The 17226-nt window shown below is 55.6% G+C and overlaps 5 protein-coding genes and 1 non-coding gene across 6 annotated transcripts; 4 read left to right on the forward strand and 2 right to left on the reverse strand.

Moving 5' to 3' along the window:
• Nucleotides 1-59: 59 nt before the first annotated feature.
• On the reverse strand, nt 60-2113 carry SODALDRAFT_279343 (dibenzothiophene desulfurization enzyme A; the record flags this gene model as incomplete). The annotated part of the gene is made up of 7 exons (XM_028608163.1): nt 60-284; nt 353-536; nt 594-1150; nt 1239-1298; nt 1457-1665; nt 1811-1951; nt 2056-2113. The coding sequence occupies 7 exons, from the start codon at nt 2111-2113 to the stop codon at nt 60-62; spliced, it is 1434 nt and encodes a 477-aa protein (XP_028466003.1).
• A 3081-nt stretch (nt 2114-5194) lies between these two features.
• On the forward strand, nt 5195-7541 carry SODALDRAFT_340409 (hypothetical protein; the record flags this gene model as incomplete). The annotated part of the gene is made up of 3 exons (XM_028612945.1): nt 5195-5318; nt 5400-5553; nt 5654-7541. The coding sequence occupies 3 exons, from the start codon at nt 5195-5197 to the stop codon at nt 7539-7541; spliced, it is 2166 nt and encodes a 721-aa protein (XP_028466004.1).
• Nucleotides 7542-8156: 615 nt separating this feature from the next.
• SODALDRAFT_333970 (hypothetical protein) lies at nt 8157-8775 on the reverse strand (the record flags this gene model as incomplete). The annotated part of the gene is made up of 1 exon (XM_028612105.1): nt 8157-8775. A coding segment is annotated over exon 1 (157 nt), but the record flags the coding sequence as incomplete, so codon positions are not given.
• A 436-nt stretch (nt 8776-9211) lies between these two features.
• SODALDRAFT_t128 lies at nt 9212-9305 on the forward strand. The gene has a single exon. It is a non-coding gene; the product is annotated as a tRNA-Asp (tRNA).
• A 609-nt stretch (nt 9306-9914) lies between these two features.
• SODALDRAFT_333972 (hypothetical protein) lies at nt 9915-13421 on the forward strand. Its single transcript, XM_028612106.1, has 3 exons — nt 9915-10444; nt 10657-10999; nt 11074-13421. Exons 1-3 carry the CDS (start codon nt 10138-10140, stop codon nt 13208-13210), a joined length of 2787 nt encoding a protein of 928 aa, XP_028466006.1. The 5' UTR covers nt 9915-10137; the 3' UTR covers nt 13211-13421.
• Nucleotides 13422-14175: 754 nt separating this feature from the next.
• Nucleotides 14176-16993, forward strand: SODALDRAFT_333973 (hypothetical protein). Its single transcript, XM_028612107.1, has 10 exons — nt 14176-14438; nt 14551-14600; nt 14695-14829; nt 14898-15018; nt 15107-15179; nt 15245-15365; nt 15485-15736; nt 15818-15903; nt 15980-16123; nt 16199-16993. Exons 1-10 carry the CDS (start codon nt 14345-14347, stop codon nt 16851-16853), a joined length of 1731 nt encoding a protein of 576 aa, XP_028466007.1. The 5' UTR covers nt 14176-14344; the 3' UTR covers nt 16854-16993.
• The last annotated feature ends 233 nt before the right edge of the window (nt 16994-17226 follow it).

A 17226-nucleotide genomic window follows, 5' to 3' on the forward strand; every position in this document is an offset into this window, starting at 1 on the left:
CTATACTGTCTTCAAGACTGTTGTTTGATTCCTCGTGTCACTTGAAGTGGTCTTCCTCATCACTCCGGGATGACGGCCTCACTAGCCGGAACACCGGCCTTCCACCGGTAAGTCGACGCAACATGGTCGTACAAGGGTCCGGTCTGTCCAGGGCGACGGTAAAAGTTCTCTCTGTAAGTGCCACCGGGAACGGCATAGTCATCCCAAAACAGGCCACGTTTCCTCAGCTCGGGGAGCAACAGCTCGATGATATCCTTGAAAGACTGAGGGAAGAGTGCGTATCCCTGGTAGAGACCATGTCAGTGTCGCCGTTCTGGCCTAAAGCCAAGCGGGGAATAGACGAGAAACGTACAAAGTTGAACCCGTCAACATCTGCCTCGTTAACCCATTCCTCCAGCGAGTCGGCCACCTGCTCGGGCGTGCCAACCAGGAGGGGTCCGTTGCCGCCGATACTGACATGCTCTGCAATGGTGTGCTTCGTCCACTTGGACGTGGACGTGCCACGGGAGAACCTGACATACGCATCGACCATTGACCTGGTTCCCGAATCAGCAAGAGAAACACCGCTTGAAGCGCAACATGTCTATAGTCACCGGACAGCATTACTCTCCACCTCCCTCAACTCTTCATCATCCCCATACTGGTCCAAATCGATACCAGTCCAGCCGCCCCAGAGCGCCAGCGCGCCCTCATGCGAGGCATACTTCCGATACTCAGCCAGCTTAGCCTGCGCCTCCTGCGTCGTGCGTCCCAGAATAGGCGTGACGAGCGCCAGGGCCTTGATACGACTGCCGTCCCTGCCGTACTCCGCCATAGCCAGTTGGCGGATCTCGGCGATGCTCTTGGCCACCACGACGGGGGAATGGGCCGACACGAAAATGCCCTCGGCATGCTGGGCCGCGAACTGCTTCCCGGCGCGCGAGGTCCCCGCCTGCAGGAGGAGCGGCGTCCGCTGCGGGGAGGGCTGGGAGATGTGCGGGCCGGGGACGGTGAAGAATTTGCCCTGGTGGTTGATCTCGCGGACGAGGTCGGGTTGGATGAAGACGCCGGTCTCGCGGTCGAGCTTGACGGCGTCGTCGCGCCAGGAGGACTCGAAGAGCTTGTACATCACTTTGATGTATTCTTCTGCTTGGGCGTAGCGGTCGTCGTGCTAGATCGAGGGGGCGAGGTTTAGCTAGGTGTGCATGTGACCTTTGGTCGATGATGTAGTGTATGGTAGCTGACGTGGAGGCACGAACCTTTGGCTGTTCGGTGTGACCCAGGTTCCTCGCCGCCGAGTCGAGGTAGCTTGTCACGATCTAAGTCTTGCATGTCAATGCGGGTTCACTCTCTGCAAGGTAAAGTCCACATGCTCACATTCCATCCGGAGCCTATGTGGGAAAAATGATAAGTCTCGTCAGCAACTGAGACGCCCGGTCGGTTGGGTGAAAAATGAGCATAGCATATAAATATCAACGTACCTGCCACCACTGAGGTGGTCAACGGTAGTCAGTCTCCGCGCGAGATGGTAGGGCTGCTCATATGTTGTCGACACAGTGACGCCAAATCCGATAGTCTTGGTGGCGGCGGCCATAGCCGAGACCACGGCGAGAGGTTTGTTGACTGGCCACTGGGCTGGGGATGCCTTTGCAGCGTCTAGGGATTTGCGGTATACCTCGTAGCCTCCTGAATGTTTGGGTCAAGGACAGTGAGTCAGACTGCAGAGTGCACCAGTTTGATATATCCCATGGCAAGGTCATAGGCACACGCATGAGACTGAGAGGAGGAGTAGGTGTAAGGGGAATCAGCCGGTGAACGAAGATGAACATACCGAGTACATCTGCCACAAAAACACCGTGGAATTTGGCCTCCTCGAGCAATTTCGCAAGCTCAACCCAGTGCTTGACCTCGTTGAAGCGCCACGATTGGTCTTCGGGGTGACGCCAGAGGCCAGGGGAAAGATGGGCACTGGCTGTCGGTGGAAGGAAAGAGGTAAGCCATGGAGAATGTCGCCTCACGAGGTGCATAACCTGTGTGACCGTGACCGGAGAAGGCGAAGCAGGGAACTTGACTAACTCATCATGACAAAGGCATTGAGCACCAGACTCTTCTTCGGTGGTGTTGCGTCGCCCATTGCTTATAGTGCAGGGTATGTGATCAGGGGTTCGGAGGTTCGCGTTGTGAGCTTGAGGCGAAATATTCCTGGGGCGTGAAACAGGCGGGCGGTAGTGAAGGCAAGTGTCAAGCTGTTATATTTTTCTCCCATTCTTCAATCGGTTCAGTCTTTAAGGTGCAAGGGCAAGGACAGCCTTTATTCATGCCCTCCACGTCGAGCAACGAGCCGCGAGACCCGAAGAACTGGGTAACCCCTCACCCCACGAGTCCCAGGGGGATTTGGCAAACGCCATGGATCTTCGGCGCAGGGCAGCTTGCCCGATTATCGGAATGCGCATTTGATGTCTTTACAGGGACGGATTGAGCGTGAAGCTCTGGGGCCGATGGTGCGATATGGGACTTGGGTGGCGTCACCCTGATCCACGCTCGCGTGCTATGGTGTCGAGGTTAGACCGTTAGCCTCTGGGCTCCCACCAGCAACGTCAAACGCGGGTACAATAATCGTGGAGCGTCTTTTTAAACGACATAATGGACTGGGATACCCTGTGATGATAGAACGATGGTAGCGAGCTTTTTCAAATTTGTCTGAACAATACCCGCGCGGGCTCTCTAGCCATACAACCAACGTACCTTCATGATCCCATCATCTAACGACTGCTGCAGTTGCTTCCGGAGAAGCGAAGTCATTTCCGTGCATTGACAAGTATACGTGCATTTGGCGTCAGCACTCAGCATAGCCTTAGGAGGTCCTCCCTTCAGCAGCCCGAGAATTTCTTTTGCCTGCAGTTTCGCTCTTGGTCTTATGTCGCGACGCCACGTCGCAGTCGTTGAGGCAGGATCCGCTGGCTCCGTCTGGCTCTTGACCAACATCTGTCTCACTGGGCCGCCGAAGGCGCATCTGTCGGACTGAAAATGCGCGCCTGGGCCACTGAAGTCGGTATTACCTTTCTGCCCTGCCTACAACTTCCTTGTCGAAGAAATTTCACTGAGCAGAGACCGAGGCGAAGATGCGGCGGTCAACATTCGAGGCAGCTCATACTCGAAGCATAGGTGATAGTACGCCGCGAGGACAGGGTATGGTCGGATATCCCGGATGAATGCGGATTCTGGCCCCGGCCTCTTCCACCCTCCTTCAGCTGGTCTACGATGGCTCTGACGGGAACCCGGCACTTCATTGTCCAGGATGTATTGTAGCCTCTTGCTTCTTCTCGGTGGGTATCGACTTAAAGACCCCATTCCCCCCAGGCGTCTAAGGAAAGCTCGGTTCTCGAAATATGGTATGCGGCTCTCGGTCGGAAATATGTCATCGAGTAGCCAGTAGCCCAGAGGCGAGCTAGGCTCCCCTCTTGTCACGCGGAGCAGGAATTGAGCCCTTTGAGTTGTTGGTTGCGACAACTATTTCGGAGAAGACAGAGGTATGATGGACTGTGAGGTATTCGTTACGCGTCGTGAGGTCGTGCTTGTTCCTCTGACGCGTCGGGCTTGCTACCGTCGCGGACGTCGGTGTTATTAGGCTCGGGTTATCGCGGATTATGGAGTCCTCGTAGTTGTCGTGGCCGTTGTGTTCGTCGTGATTCTGTTGTCATGGTTCTATAAGGTAGTTGTTAATTATTGGACAGAGAGGCTTCAATGGGCTGGGCCGGAAAGGAGTGATAAGGTCGGTAAAGCTGCTGTTGTGGTATCTAGGTACGTAGTAGGTACCTATAGTACCTTACCTTAGTGGTCCAGGGGCTCAGGGGTTTCGACCCATAACCCTCGATAACCCTCGACCCATACCCCGCCCCAGGGCAGGTCACCTGACATGCCCACTACGCTCTTGTTAATTACAGGATTACAGGTACCTATTGTTGGGATTTCCCCACGTGCGTTTCAACCCCCATTTGTTATCCCCCCCCAGCGGACGACGGAGGGGCTTCAGAGAGAGATACTCGATCCGATCTGAACAAATACCGAGGAAATCGAGCGTCAATCCCAACGGATGAGCAGAATCACGGCATGACATGGACGGCATGGCTAAAGTGGTCGAGGTTGAGACGGAGTAAGACCAAAAGAGACAACTGAATGGGAACTTGGAAGACTCTCCAGCCGGCAGCCGAAAATCTCGATTCGATTCCGTATTCCAATTTCCGGCCGGGCCCCTTGACGAGCTTGCATATCAAGGCAATATGGGCCATGCAATCATTTGTCTTAGCTATCGGTCTAGGCTCCCGTTTGCACCTATGGCAAAGCCTGCGAGCCGCAACCCTGCAGGCGCATGTCAGCGCCAATGCGAGTGAATGCTCTGAAAGGAGGCACGCTGCGACTCTGACCCAACGAGGGGGCAGGAATCTTGACATCGACCTCCAGGTCCCTCTTCACCTGCATTTCCCCCTCGTTCTCTTCTGATCCTGCGGTGTCGACGGGCGAACACTGAGGGCGGTCGGGTTCCATGGGGACATGGAATCTGAGATGGAATCGAGACCGCAAAACCAGTGCTGCCGTGTGAATAACGATGAATGAGATCGACTACCAAGGTCTCTATGTAAGTCTATACGACTCGACTCCAAGCGCGCGGTTGACTTGCGTTCTTTTGGGTGCGGCTCTGCTCAGGGGCACAGAAGGCGAGAGAATCGATCGGGTGACTGCATGTGGGATCAGACGTGGTGGAGGCCCTGGAGCCGGCCCTGGAGCCATGCTGACGTGTCGAGGGCTTGGCGTTTGGTCTGTACAGGGTCGGTCTGTCCCAGCAGCAATATCCGTCCCGTCAGCGACTTTCTGTCTTGACAGGCTGCAAAACATTCCCACCCTTTTCTAAAAACCTGCAGCCGGCACGGGAAATGATTCGAATTCGCTCCTCTCATCAACAGGAAACGAAAAAGACGCTTGGCCAAGGCAGAAACGAACCTCAGATTCCCTAGCTGTGGACGGCATCTTCACACCTGTTCATCTTTTTCGACCATCCTGGAAGTTGAAGTTGGAACGCCGAACACCGAACACCACGAACTTGATCCCCAATTTCACCCACCCCCTCGACGTTCGCGTCGCCCACTTCGTATCCCGGCTCCCCTTGCTCTTATCACGACCTTTCCCCCATTCAAGTCACGTCCTTCAACTCATCCTCATGGACTCTCTGCTCAAAATCCCGCCCAGTACCCCCATCATCCGTCCTAGCATTCAGACCCCGGGTCCCTACCAGGAGACCTGTAACGACAAGTATGTCGTCAAGTACAACTTTGCTGACCTCGGTATGCGGCACGCCTCGTCTTGTCCTCCCTGTCCACTACGGAGAATAAGTCATAGAATAATTCATAGCTGACCCTTCCCAGACCCAGAAGAGGCCACCGAAGAGTTGAAAACACTCCTGACCGACCTTGAAGAGGCAGGCCTGCAGACCGAGGTCCGCGCTGGCTATGACGAAACCCTCTTGATCTTTGTGAAAGCCCCACGCGAGCTCCTCGGCAACACCGTCTACAAGTCAAGGTCAATCCTCTGTCCTGTCCCGGTGTCCCTTGCCTGCTCTTCCCGTCTTCCCGTCTTCCCGTCTTCCCGTCTTAGCTTCTAACTCTTCATTCTTCATCAGGGTCAAGGACTGGTTGTATGGCGTAGTACACGACCATCCCGGCGGTACCAAGAACACCGTCGTCGACGCCCACTACGAATCCGAGGACATCCTCTCCGTCTACCACCTCGTCCACTGGTCCAAAGAACACGGCGGCGCCGGCATCCACCCGGGCATCGGCCAGTGGAAGAACGTCGAGGCCATCTTCCCGCTGCACAACCAGCGCGCCAACCAAAAGCTCCTCTCCCACCTCAGCAAGCGCTTCTTCCTCACCGCCGAGGACCTCGACAAGATCCGCGACATCTGGGGCTCCAAGATCGCCTTCTACTTCGCCTTCCTCCAGACCTACCTCGTCTTCCTCATCTTCCCCGCCGTCACCGGCGTCGTCGCCTGGCTGGCCCTGCCCAAATACTCGCTCGTCTACGCCATCACCACCTGCGTCTGGTGCACCGTGTTCGTCGAGTACTGGAAACTCCGCGAGGTCGACCTGAGCATCCGCTGGCGGGTCCGCAACGTCGCCCAGGTCAAGACGAACCGGCCGCAGTTCACGTGGGAGCGCGTGGTCACCGACTGTGCGGGCCGGAAGCACTACTTCTTCCCCAAGTGGAAGCAGGTCGTACGTCAGCTGCTGCAGTTCCCCTTCTTCGGCATCGCCACCGCCGCCCTGGGGCTCCTCATCGTCTCCGTCTTCGCCATCGAGGTGCTGATTTCCGAGTCGTACGAGGGCCCCTACAAGTTCTACCTCGAATACCTCCCCACCGTGCTGCTCGCCGTGGCCCTTCCCTACATCACCTCGTCGCTCGAAGGCGTCGCCAGTGCGCTCACCCAGTACGAGAACCACCGCACCGAGGACAACCACGAGAGGGCGCTGGCGCAGAAGGTCTTCGTGCTGAACATCGTCACCAACTACCTCCCCATCCTGCTCACGGCCTTCGTCTACGTCCCCTTCGGCGACGACGTGGTGCCCTGGCTCGAAGTCCTCATCGGCAAGGTCCTCGGCAAGGTCCTCGGCCAGCAGCAGTTCGCCAAGCGGCCCTTCCAGGCCGACGGGGACCGGCTGCGGAACGAGGTCATCGCACTCGTGGTCACGGGCCAGATCTCGGGCTTCTTCGAGGAAAACGTCGTCCCGTTCGTCCGGCACCGGTTCAGCGGGTGGTGGCGCGAGATGCGCCGCCTGCGGCACTCCCGAGACGGCCGCGGCGCCGACCTCATGTCCCTCTTCGACGACGACCCGGACGAGGCCGCGTTCCTCACCCGCGTCCGCGACCAGTCCATGCTCCGGGACTACGACGTGCAGGAGGACATTGCGGAAATCGTGCTCCAGTCGGGCTACCTGGCGCTCTTCTCGCCCGTGTGGCCGCTGATCCCGCTGGGGTTCCTGGTCAACAACTGGATCGAGCTGCGGTCCGACTTCCTCAAGATCTCCATCGAGCACAAGCGCCCGCACCCCGTCCGCACCGACGGCATCGGGCCCTGGGTGTACTCGCTCAACATGCTCAGCTGGCTCGGGAGCATCTCGACCGCCGCCATCGTGCACATGTTCAGCACGTCCGGCTGGGGGCCGGCACGCTGGGCGTCGTTGCCCATTACCATTTTCGTTGGCGAGCACGTCTTTCTGCTGTTTCGCACCCTGCTGTGCTTCCTGCTGAACCAGCTCGGGTCGCCCCAGATCCGGGAGGAGAGGAGCAGGCTGTATGCTACGCGGCTGCAGAGGCTGGAGGAGCTTGAGGCGAATAAGCGGAATGGGTTGGGGTTGACGGCTGCCGAGCGGGAGCGGCGCAGGTCGATGCGGGCTACGGGCGGGGATAAGCTGTTCACCAGACAGGTTGAGGAAGGTGTCAGCGCGGCGGTTGGGGTGGACCTGATCCGGCGGTTTAAGGAGGCGGCCGAGTCGAAGAAGAAGAAGTAGTAGCAGGTAGGATGGCGGTAGACCGTAGACCGTATGAATACCACATGGCTGGTGAATAATGATGAATAATGAATGACCACGCTAGACTTACGTTGAGGTGTTGAGGTATACCGATATTATTAGATGGGAGAGTTCCCGTGGCTTACAATACCAAATAATGGATCTTTGACAAAGGAACCGAGGTCCACCATCTCACGGCATCGAATGGCGCCCAAAAAGCTCAAGCCTCACTATGCACGCACGGGCGGAAATGGTATACCCATACTCTACGAAGGTCTGACGAATCCCACGGAATCAGAGAGGTGGGCCAGAGGAAGAATCAAGTCCTCATATTTGTGTCAACCTGGGCCAGTCTCGTTCTCGCTACCCCGACTGAGATGCCACATGGGACTCCACCCAAGAACGACGGTTTGCCCTGTTGTTGCTGCTGCTGCTGCTACTGCTGCTACTGACAACGACAACGATAACAAACTCCTCCTTATTTATTCATGTGTAAAGTATCCTCCGCCTTGTCCGCCATGGACTCTTTCTTCCCCGATTCCATGGACGAACTACCGAGCGAAGACGACTTTTTCTGGCTCGACGTGCTCCCGTTTTGTGACTGAGACTTCATGTTCGATTTCGAGGGAATCTTGCAGTCACATTAGTGCAACGTAGTCATTGATAACAAGCGCAACGTCAGGGGCACTGCGCACCTGCTGGTTCTCGTCCATGTGTGCTTCCTCTTCCGCCTCGTGAATGAGGTCGTACGCCTCCTCGACGATCTCGTCGGTGAGACCAGGGCCCGGATTGTCACTCATGGTGATAGAGTATGAAGATTTATGTTAGAGGTGGACTGATAACTCGGGTACTGGTTCGATGAAGCCCTCGATGTGCGCTGGATGGGGGGGAGGAAAACAAGGGGTAGGTGGGTGATGAGAGGGAATTATTAGTCCCTTCATCCCTCATATGTCTGTTCCCCCAAAACACCCCCTCTTCTGGTCCCTGACTCGGGAGTGGTTCGTCATATAGGCCAAGAGCAGACGGTCACGAGGCCATGATGCTGCGCGACGTCATTCGGGGGACGGTGACACGGAGGAGGCGGCCATGATGGGAGGGATAGAAGAGTGCATCTCCTCTGATAAGGTAGATGCACTGTGGAAGTAGGTTGAGGGGAGGTTTGAGCAGACAGTGTCGCAATGTGGCCTATGGGATGCTAAGGTAGACGCGTAGGCGTAGAATAAATGGTGTCATGGTGTCAAGCTGGTGTCAAGACGGTGTCATCACCAACTTGGATGATGACGGGACGCTCGTAGGACTAAGGCATCACTCACGACTTGTTCGGGGTCTTAGCAGTTGGACCACCTGTTGACGTAGGTACTAGGTAGGCTAAGAGGCTTCGCCAGAAAAGAAGTATGCGCTACAAGTTAGAGCCCTTACTAAGGTGCAATAACTCGTGCCATTACTAACCCAGATTCCAGATTCCTCGACTCCTAGGGCGTTCATGTCATTTCTGAAATCGAAAGAAAAGTTAGGTGCATGTGGTAGGAATTGGGGACAGGGGAAGTTCGAAAGTTTTGCTGTTTTGCTTTTCTCTGAAACAAACTTACGGTGGAACACGAGCCTCTAGCCCTAAAGGTACTTAGGATTGAAATGGACCGACCAATACTAACCAGCACCAGCAAGTACCATCTCCGATCGTATAGTGGCTAGTATGCCAGCTTGTCAAAGGACAATCGTCCTGCAACTTCGCTGGAGACCGGGGTTCAATTCCCCGTCGGAGAGATTTATTTTTCCCTTCAATTCCTTTTCTTTTTCTTTTGTTTGTTTTGTTCTTCTTCCCTTTCTTTTCTACCTTCATCTCACAATAATTTTCCACTTCTCTTACCCCCATTTCACACGAGAAGACATCTCATAATCCTTCTCGCCTACTATCTTCTCTACCTTTCCGCAGCTTTCCGCCTTATTATATTCCCTACCCTACCCCGAGAGCGACCACTTAAAACCCCTTTTTCCCCCTCTCTTTCCTTCTTTAACCGATTTATGTATCGCGACACGACCGATGGGCATCATGTCTAGCATATTATTATTGACGGCCCATGACCGCCGGACAGGGGATCCCATCCTTAACGTCGAGCACCCACATTCTGCCAAGGAGGTGCAAGCAGCAAGACAGCCGGGTTCTAGGATGGCCACAACTTTCCGTCAAATGAGAGGCGGATGAATCCGCCTACCACACCCCTCGTGCCAGAATGCTCGTGTTTGGGGGGTGGGCTGACAGCCTGCAACGTGCTGATCAAGAATCGCCGTTCTTGCGGTCGGGCTAATTTGATCCCGCTCACTTATACGGCTGAGTTATGCCAAGCATCGCCCAGAGAAAAGCCTGAGGCGCAGCAGTCTCTGGAACTTGCGGGGTCAAGTGGTTGATCCATCATCCATGCTCCACGTTATGCGTTGAGCGTGGTGCTGGGAGAGCCGGCTTGGGTTTATAAACTATTACCATCGAGTCTGGTCCTTCTGCCGCCTGCGATCCATCCAACTCACCAGATGTCTAAAACTAGGACTGCCGTTGTGACAGAACTACTCGATACATCAACGTTCAAACAGCCTTATCACGATGGCCGACGACGCTGCGGGCCTAGCCAAGGACATGGCGGCCGTCAAAATCGAGAATGAGGAGCTGTCCTCTTCAAACGAGGCCGACGAGCGGAAACGACGGCAGGAGGACGAGCTGGATGCCCTGCTCGAGGAAATCCACCGGAGGAACAAAGGTTCCATTTTCATCTCCTTGTTTGGGCCTACGAGGCATTCCGCTCGTGCGACAGCACGATCCTGGTGGGCCGACGATGACTCCGACCTATGCATGAGTGTGGACGAGGAGGCCAGAGCGAAAGGCTTCGTGACTGCTTCACACCCTTCATTTGGTGCGTTGTCGCAATCTATCCGCTATCATCTTGGCTCACGAGTCATCCCGTATAATGCATGTGTATCATACTCCAAAGCGACAGGAGTTGGTGCATCTCGCCCTTTACGCGTCAAGCTTCGATTGGGTTTGAGGTGACCGAAAGGAACATCAAAGGTAGAATGGTTCAAAAAGAAACGTCCAGACAGCTAACAGGCAGGGAAACGTGAAAAGGGCTCTACCGCCGAAGACGATTCTACACCAAACCGCGGGCGCCTTTGCCCATGCCAAGCGACGAGGACACCATCTTGCTTGATGTCGAGGCCGAGGCCAAGTACGACCATGTCTATGGCGGCACCGTGTCCGTCGAAGGCTTCGGAATGGAGTGGTGGGATTGGGAAGAAAATTTCGGCCCAGCAAGGCAACAGATATTCCAGTTCTCCAGGGGTATCATGCCCCCTGTGAAATCGGTCAAGATGCTACGACGCACGGATGAGTTGGCACGGGCGAATGTTGAGGAGGATGGGGAGGAGAGAGTGGACGACGGGGACTTGATGGAGTTCTTTGGCGATGAGGCGTGAGTTCTGCTGTGGTCTTTCTAATCATCACATGCAATCATTGGATATTAACGCAAAAAAAAAAAAACGGCAGATTCGCGTTCAGGGGCGGAAGGACTTACAACTCCACCTACCTCAGCAAGCTATCCGATTGTATTCGGAGTCTCTATAGCATCCTCAACCGGGAGGATGTATTTGTCGACTTCTCCACCCGTACCGTCTTCAGCCTCGAGCAGGTAGCGGCGGAAGAGCAGTGGAGGGGAATGAACGTGTGGGATCTCTTCTTCCAGATGATCGCCGGCCAGGAACTCGCACGGCTGCTCGAGAAGCTCGATCTGGGATCAGCGGACGGCATGACGCCGCGTGTACTTGCCTCGGTCTTAATCGCCGACACCTGGTTCCGAGGATCGAAAGTCGAACACGTGGATTGGGTTGTAGATTTTGCCTCTTTCAAGAAGGAACCCGGCTCGGCGAGGGATGAAGACGACGCCGAGAAACTAAGGCACGAAGCGGAACAACTAGCGCTTCAAGGATGGCACGACGAAGCTGTCGAAACATACACCAAGGCGATCATGAAGCATCCGCACAACCCGACAACGTGGCTGCAGCGCGGTCTCTCGTTCGAGAAACTCGGGGACATGACGTCCGCAAGGGAGGACGCCTATGCGGCTACGAGGCTCGACCCGCGCAACGCGAACGCCTGGGCCCAGCTCGGTGCGGCGGAGATGGGTTTTGGGAATTGGGAGCGGGCGAAGGACGCGTACGGACGGGCAGCTGACCTTGCCGGGCCCAACTTTGTCTCCATGACGGGGTCGCACGCGAGCACGACGATGCAACGTGGGGTAGACATGGCACAGGCTCACCTTGAATCCGAGGCGCAGGAATTACGAAACGCGACGGATCCCCTTGAAAAGAAAAGACGGGAGCGGTTGGCGCTGGAGCGAGCGTGGGACCCCACGCTGAAGTCGATGCAGATTCGGTCCAAGGTGCACGAAAGGCAGGTCGAAGGCTTGATGCACTTCGCGGAGCGGTTGCAGTGGCCTTACCTGGAGGAACTCAGGGGCTACGCGACAAAGGCGTACGCCGAGTTCCTCTCGGGCGGGCAGATGCTGGGCTTCGTGCACGACTGGTTGTACGGACTTACATTGCCCGGGCGGTGGATGGCTCTCAAGTTGATGGGGACCATGATCCTCTGTACGCCTTCAACGAAGGAGGCTGGGCCATCGTTTTACTTTGACAGCGGCGTTGTCGTGGAAGGTCGGGAAGGTCGGGAAGGAGAGTCGTGCAGTTACTGGCGCTCTCGGACGGCTTTAGGGCGAATCCTCGCGCCGTTGCCGGGAGTGGTCTCCTTGTGTGGCTGGGTCGGCCGGTGCCCCGCTGTCGAGATGGTCTCGTCGACGACATCGACGGCATCGACGACACCACCCGCGAAGGCAGAGAGTCAAGGACAAAAGAAGTTGCTGCACGTTCGAATCAAGGCGGAGAAGACCGTACCCATCACTATGGATCTCGAGTCCGACGAGGCGATGGCGTACAGCTACGAATATGCCACCCGGCTCACGAGCCTGAGTATCCTTCCCGGGGAGGATAGGGCGGCGTACCTCGCTGCGATGCACGACCCCACCCAATGGGTGGTACCTCGTCCTAAAGCCCACGTGCAGACAGCGACTCCGACGAGAGTCAAACTGCAAGGGATCCGATTGACGAGGCTTCCCTGGACCGCGGAACGACAGCGTACTGTTGCCAACGGGACCTTCCCCAAAGACGAAGCGGAGGTGGAAACCCAGTACGAGGCCAGCATTAGCTTCCGAGTGGGCGGACCAGGACCAGAACATGAGAGGACTATCTCGCACACTATCAGGATGAACCCACTACTGATTAGCTTGCCTTCCTGTAAGCGACCTGAGGGGGCCGAAGGGCATGCTGTGCACGAGAGGGAGAGGGAGCAGTACGAGGTGGTGGCCTGGCCAGTGGACCGGTTAGGGGAATATGATGGAGAGGCGGAAAAGGACGGCAAGGTCCTGGTTATCGATGCGCGGGGAGCCGAGGCCGAAGTCATGGCGAGGGCATGGTGCGCGGAGAAGGGGCGACATGCTGTCGTCTGGCGAGATGCCTGCGGGGCAGACTCGAGAGACGGCGATGGAACTGAAGCGTCGTGTTGTTATACATGCGCCGTTCGGGCGGCGGGGAGAGGAGCTCTGTATGTGTGTGTAGTGATTTGGACTTTTTGATGCGTGTCGGATGGGCGGGATGGGTACTGGGTCAAGCAGCAGGGATTATTGTCCATTATCCATTAACGTTACCCCTGAAAGTTGCCGTAGCCACGCCGTCTTTTACATTTTGGCATGCTCTATCATGCATCCACAGGACATACTCTCCCTTTCCATATAAAGTCATAGCAAACAGTTAAAATCAAAAATCCAAAGCTACTCACTGGTGGTTCATTTGAGAATTCCGGTCGTGGTTCCGATGTCACGAGAGAAAAAAGAAAAGAAAAATTTTAAAAAAAAATGAAAGAAAGAAAGACAAAAAAAAAACAAAGGAAGAAAGCAAGGGAAGAAAGATGACGATAATCGGGTCCATCGATATGCCCTCCTGCAGGAATACATGCCCAGGTAGTATCTTGGCCCCTTGGGGAGGCTGGGATGCCGTCAGCAGCACGGCTCGACAATTTGCCTTCCACTTCCATCCTAGTCCAGTTCGGAGCTATCATTGATCCTTAGCTTCTACCACTGTTCAGGAAGATATTCCGGTTCTAGAAGTTCTCGGGTCGTGTTCGATTGCGGGGTTGATGCGACCTTGGTCCTTGGGCCCTTGTCCTTCTTCCCGTCGCTAATCTCTATCCATATCAAGTTATCAACCTAACATCGGAGCTCCCTTATCAAGACACTCCAGAGCCACCATACATATCCCTGCCAAGGGCCCCCGGCCCCCCGGCCCCTCGTCAACACGAAAGACATGCCAAGAATGTTCTTCCTTCCTCTCTTGGAATCGAGCTGTAAGGGGGGTAACCATAGCACCAGACTTTGCATGCAATCTCCAAACTTCATCTGCTTGGGATTGGCCCATTGGGCGAAGACGTTGCGTCCGGAAGAATCAACTGCACAGATATTCCATTCATGCACCAGTGACCGATATTTTGTTTCTCGGCGTGCATCCTAGGATCCTCATGATCCATGTTGTTTGCACACATATATGAGCCCCTTCCGGCCCCTTGCAGTGACATCTTCCCCTTTTCTTCTCTCTTCGTGCGGTGTGCAGTTTTCTCAACTGTCTGTCCTTCCTCTACCCAAGGTAGCACAGCTGCACAAGTGTACGGACGGTGCTACAAGTCAAGTCAATAATCCCAGCTTACATTCGCCGACATGCGTTTCACTCCCATTGCTGCCGGCGCGGCCCTGTCCGCTGCCAATGCCGCTTTCGCCAAGGAGATGCCGAAGAACGAGGCTCTTGCTGCCGGTACGTTGAAAGAATATCCCTGACTCCATGGAGGTTACCAATCCAAGGCCCAGTTGTACTTTGTGCTGTAAGGGTAGTGGGTTACTGACGACGGTCGACTTGTCACACACAGAGCTCTACGACAGCGGTGTGCTCCACGAGGAGATTATGAACCGAAAGATGGCAAGTTGAATCCCAGCGTTCCATGGCCATGGCCATCATTGACTACTACTTAATTTTTGGGACCCCTCCGTCTAATTGTGATTCACAAACACAGTCCTGGTGGAATTCCGAGCTCGAATCCGGTCTCCTCGACTCCTCTCAATGGCCTCGCCTCAACTACACCCGTTGCATCAACGGCAAGGCCGAGGCCATTCCCGGCGACCCTCTGCACACTTTCCGCTGCAAGAACGTAAGCCGAAGTCTGCAGTTCTGAAACGAGTCCTGTATAGTCGTCCCCTTCTCTGATCATATCCCTAGATGGACATCTACGACTTCATCAACCATGCTACCCTCGGTTCCCCCAACTCCGACCCCCAGCTGCGCACTGGCAGCACCGCCTGGGGCTGGAGCGACCCGGAGTCGGGTCGTGAGTTCATTGGTAGGCTCCTCTCAATCATCAGCTCCTGGCTCCCGTGACCCGTCAACTCCATCTTCACCACTGTTACATGCAGGCTAACTCCACACAGCCGCCGGCCAGTACGACGGCACTTCGTTCATCGAGATCCTTCCCGAAGGCAGGATGGTTCACTTGGGAAATCTGTAAGACGCCGGTTCGGCTTCTCTACCAACATGAAAAAGTCTGGGCATCCGCTAACACCCAAAAGTCCCTCGTACGCCCCGACTGCCGCCCGTGCCTGGTGGACCGAGATCCGTGCCTACAAGAACTACATGGTCATCGGCAGTGAGCTCGAGGGTCACGGTATCCAGATTTTCGACATGAAGAAGGTAAGACTATGCGCATATTCCTGCAGGGTTGTGAAAGCAAGCAAACGAAAAGAAAAAAAAAAAAACCCCCCCCCCCCCCGAAAAAAGGGGGTAGCAGCTAAGCTGACATTTCTTCTTAGCTCCTCGACCTCGACCCTGCCGACGGCCCCGTCGAGTTCAGCAATGAGCACGACCTGACCGGCCACTTCAACGACTTGCCCATCGGTTCCTCGCACAACGTCGTCGTCAACGAAGAAGCCAACTACGGTGTCGCTGTCGGTGCTCGTCCTCGCGACCAGGACTGCCTCGGCGGCCTCGTCTTCTTCGATCTCACTGATCCTTCGAATCCTACCCGTCTTGGTTGCAACTCCCAGGACGGCTACGTTCACGACGTATGTCCCATCCACTCTCTGTTTTTCTCCGTGCTCCGTGCTCCGAGCCCGACCACCACACTAACGAGTCTTCTCTGACAGGCTCACTGCGTTATCTACCGTGGCCCCCACGAGAAATACTACGGCCGGGATATTTGCTTCGGATACAACGAGGACTCCGTGACCATGTAAGAGTCGAACTCTCATCAAACTCTATAGATCGAATCCCCCGAATCTGGCCCTTACTGACTCCCTGGCTTCTAGCTACGATGTCACCGACAAGGCCAACTCCTCCATCATTTCAGTCACCTCTTACGAAGGTGTCCGGTACACCCACCAAGGCTGGATCCTCGACTTGAACAACATGGAGTGGCTTATCCTGGACGACGAACTTGATGAGAGGGACAGGTAACCAGCCCCCTTTTCATCCCTCCCATAGGGCGGAAGTTGAGGGAAGAGCAAAACTAACTCGCACCTCTCCAGAGTTGGCCCCGCCGCCGACAGCTATCCGGTCACCTATATCTTCGACATCCGCGACCTCGAGCACCCCAAGCAGACCGGCCTCTTCAAGAACGCCGACGTCAGCATCGACCACAACCAGTACATCAAGGACGGCCTGGTCTACCAGTCCAACTACGGTGCGGGCGTACGTATCTGGGACGTGACCAGCATCCCCGAGGACCCGAGCGGCGACTCGGTCTGCGAAGTCGCCTACCTCGATATCTACCCCGAGGACGATGGCGAGCCGGGCGGCGGCACCGCCCAGTTCTCCGGCACCTGGGCCAGCTACGCCTTCTTCGAGTCCGGCTTTATCTTCATCAACACCATCGAGCGCGGTGCGTTCCTCGCTAAGATGACCAGGCGCGAGTCCTGTAAGCCGAAGAGCTGTAACGCGGATAACTGCCTCCGTGCGCTCCGCTCGAGCTCGGTCCCGGGTCGTTTGGAGGAGAGCCAGGAGTTCTGCGGCGAGTTTACCGCTACCGTTATCGCGGACGTGGCTGTTGTTCCCGAGTATGCGGCCAGGGCGTGCCAGACCAATGTCATCTCCAGGGTCAGCTCGGCTTGCTCTTGCTTGCCTGCTCCCACTACCACCAGCGTGGCCCCCGAGCCTACTGACGAGTGCGTTGCTGAGGATTAGAACAAATATTTGATCTGTAGGGCTCACAATCGAGGTTGGTAGGCTCCTTCTCGGTAGTCTTCGAGTAACAATTATATCATCCCTATTGGCACCCATGCTTCAGAATTGGTCTCGTTGAATCGAATGTGCTGAAGGACCTTGCGGCGCGTTGATTGGTGGGGCAAGGGTTCGCATCGCCTATTTCAAGTTCCAGATCGAGTAAGTTGTAATTCCAAACAATGCCCAGATCTCATACCTCTAGACCAATATCAATCAAGACCGCCAGATGCAGAATCTTTGATCGATGATCGACAAAAGTGTCTCTCTCACTGGAGAGCACGGTCGAAGACGGAGGATGCCAAGATATGTCGCGCTGGGTCGTGGAAAATGCTGG

The sequence above is a fragment of the Sodiomyces alkalinus genome, assembly GCF_003711515.1.
Source record: "Sodiomyces alkalinus F11 unplaced genomic scaffold SODALscaffold_6, whole genome shotgun sequence".
NCBI lineage: Eukaryota > Fungi > Ascomycota > Sordariomycetes > Glomerellales > Plectosphaerellaceae > Sodiomyces > Sodiomyces alkalinus.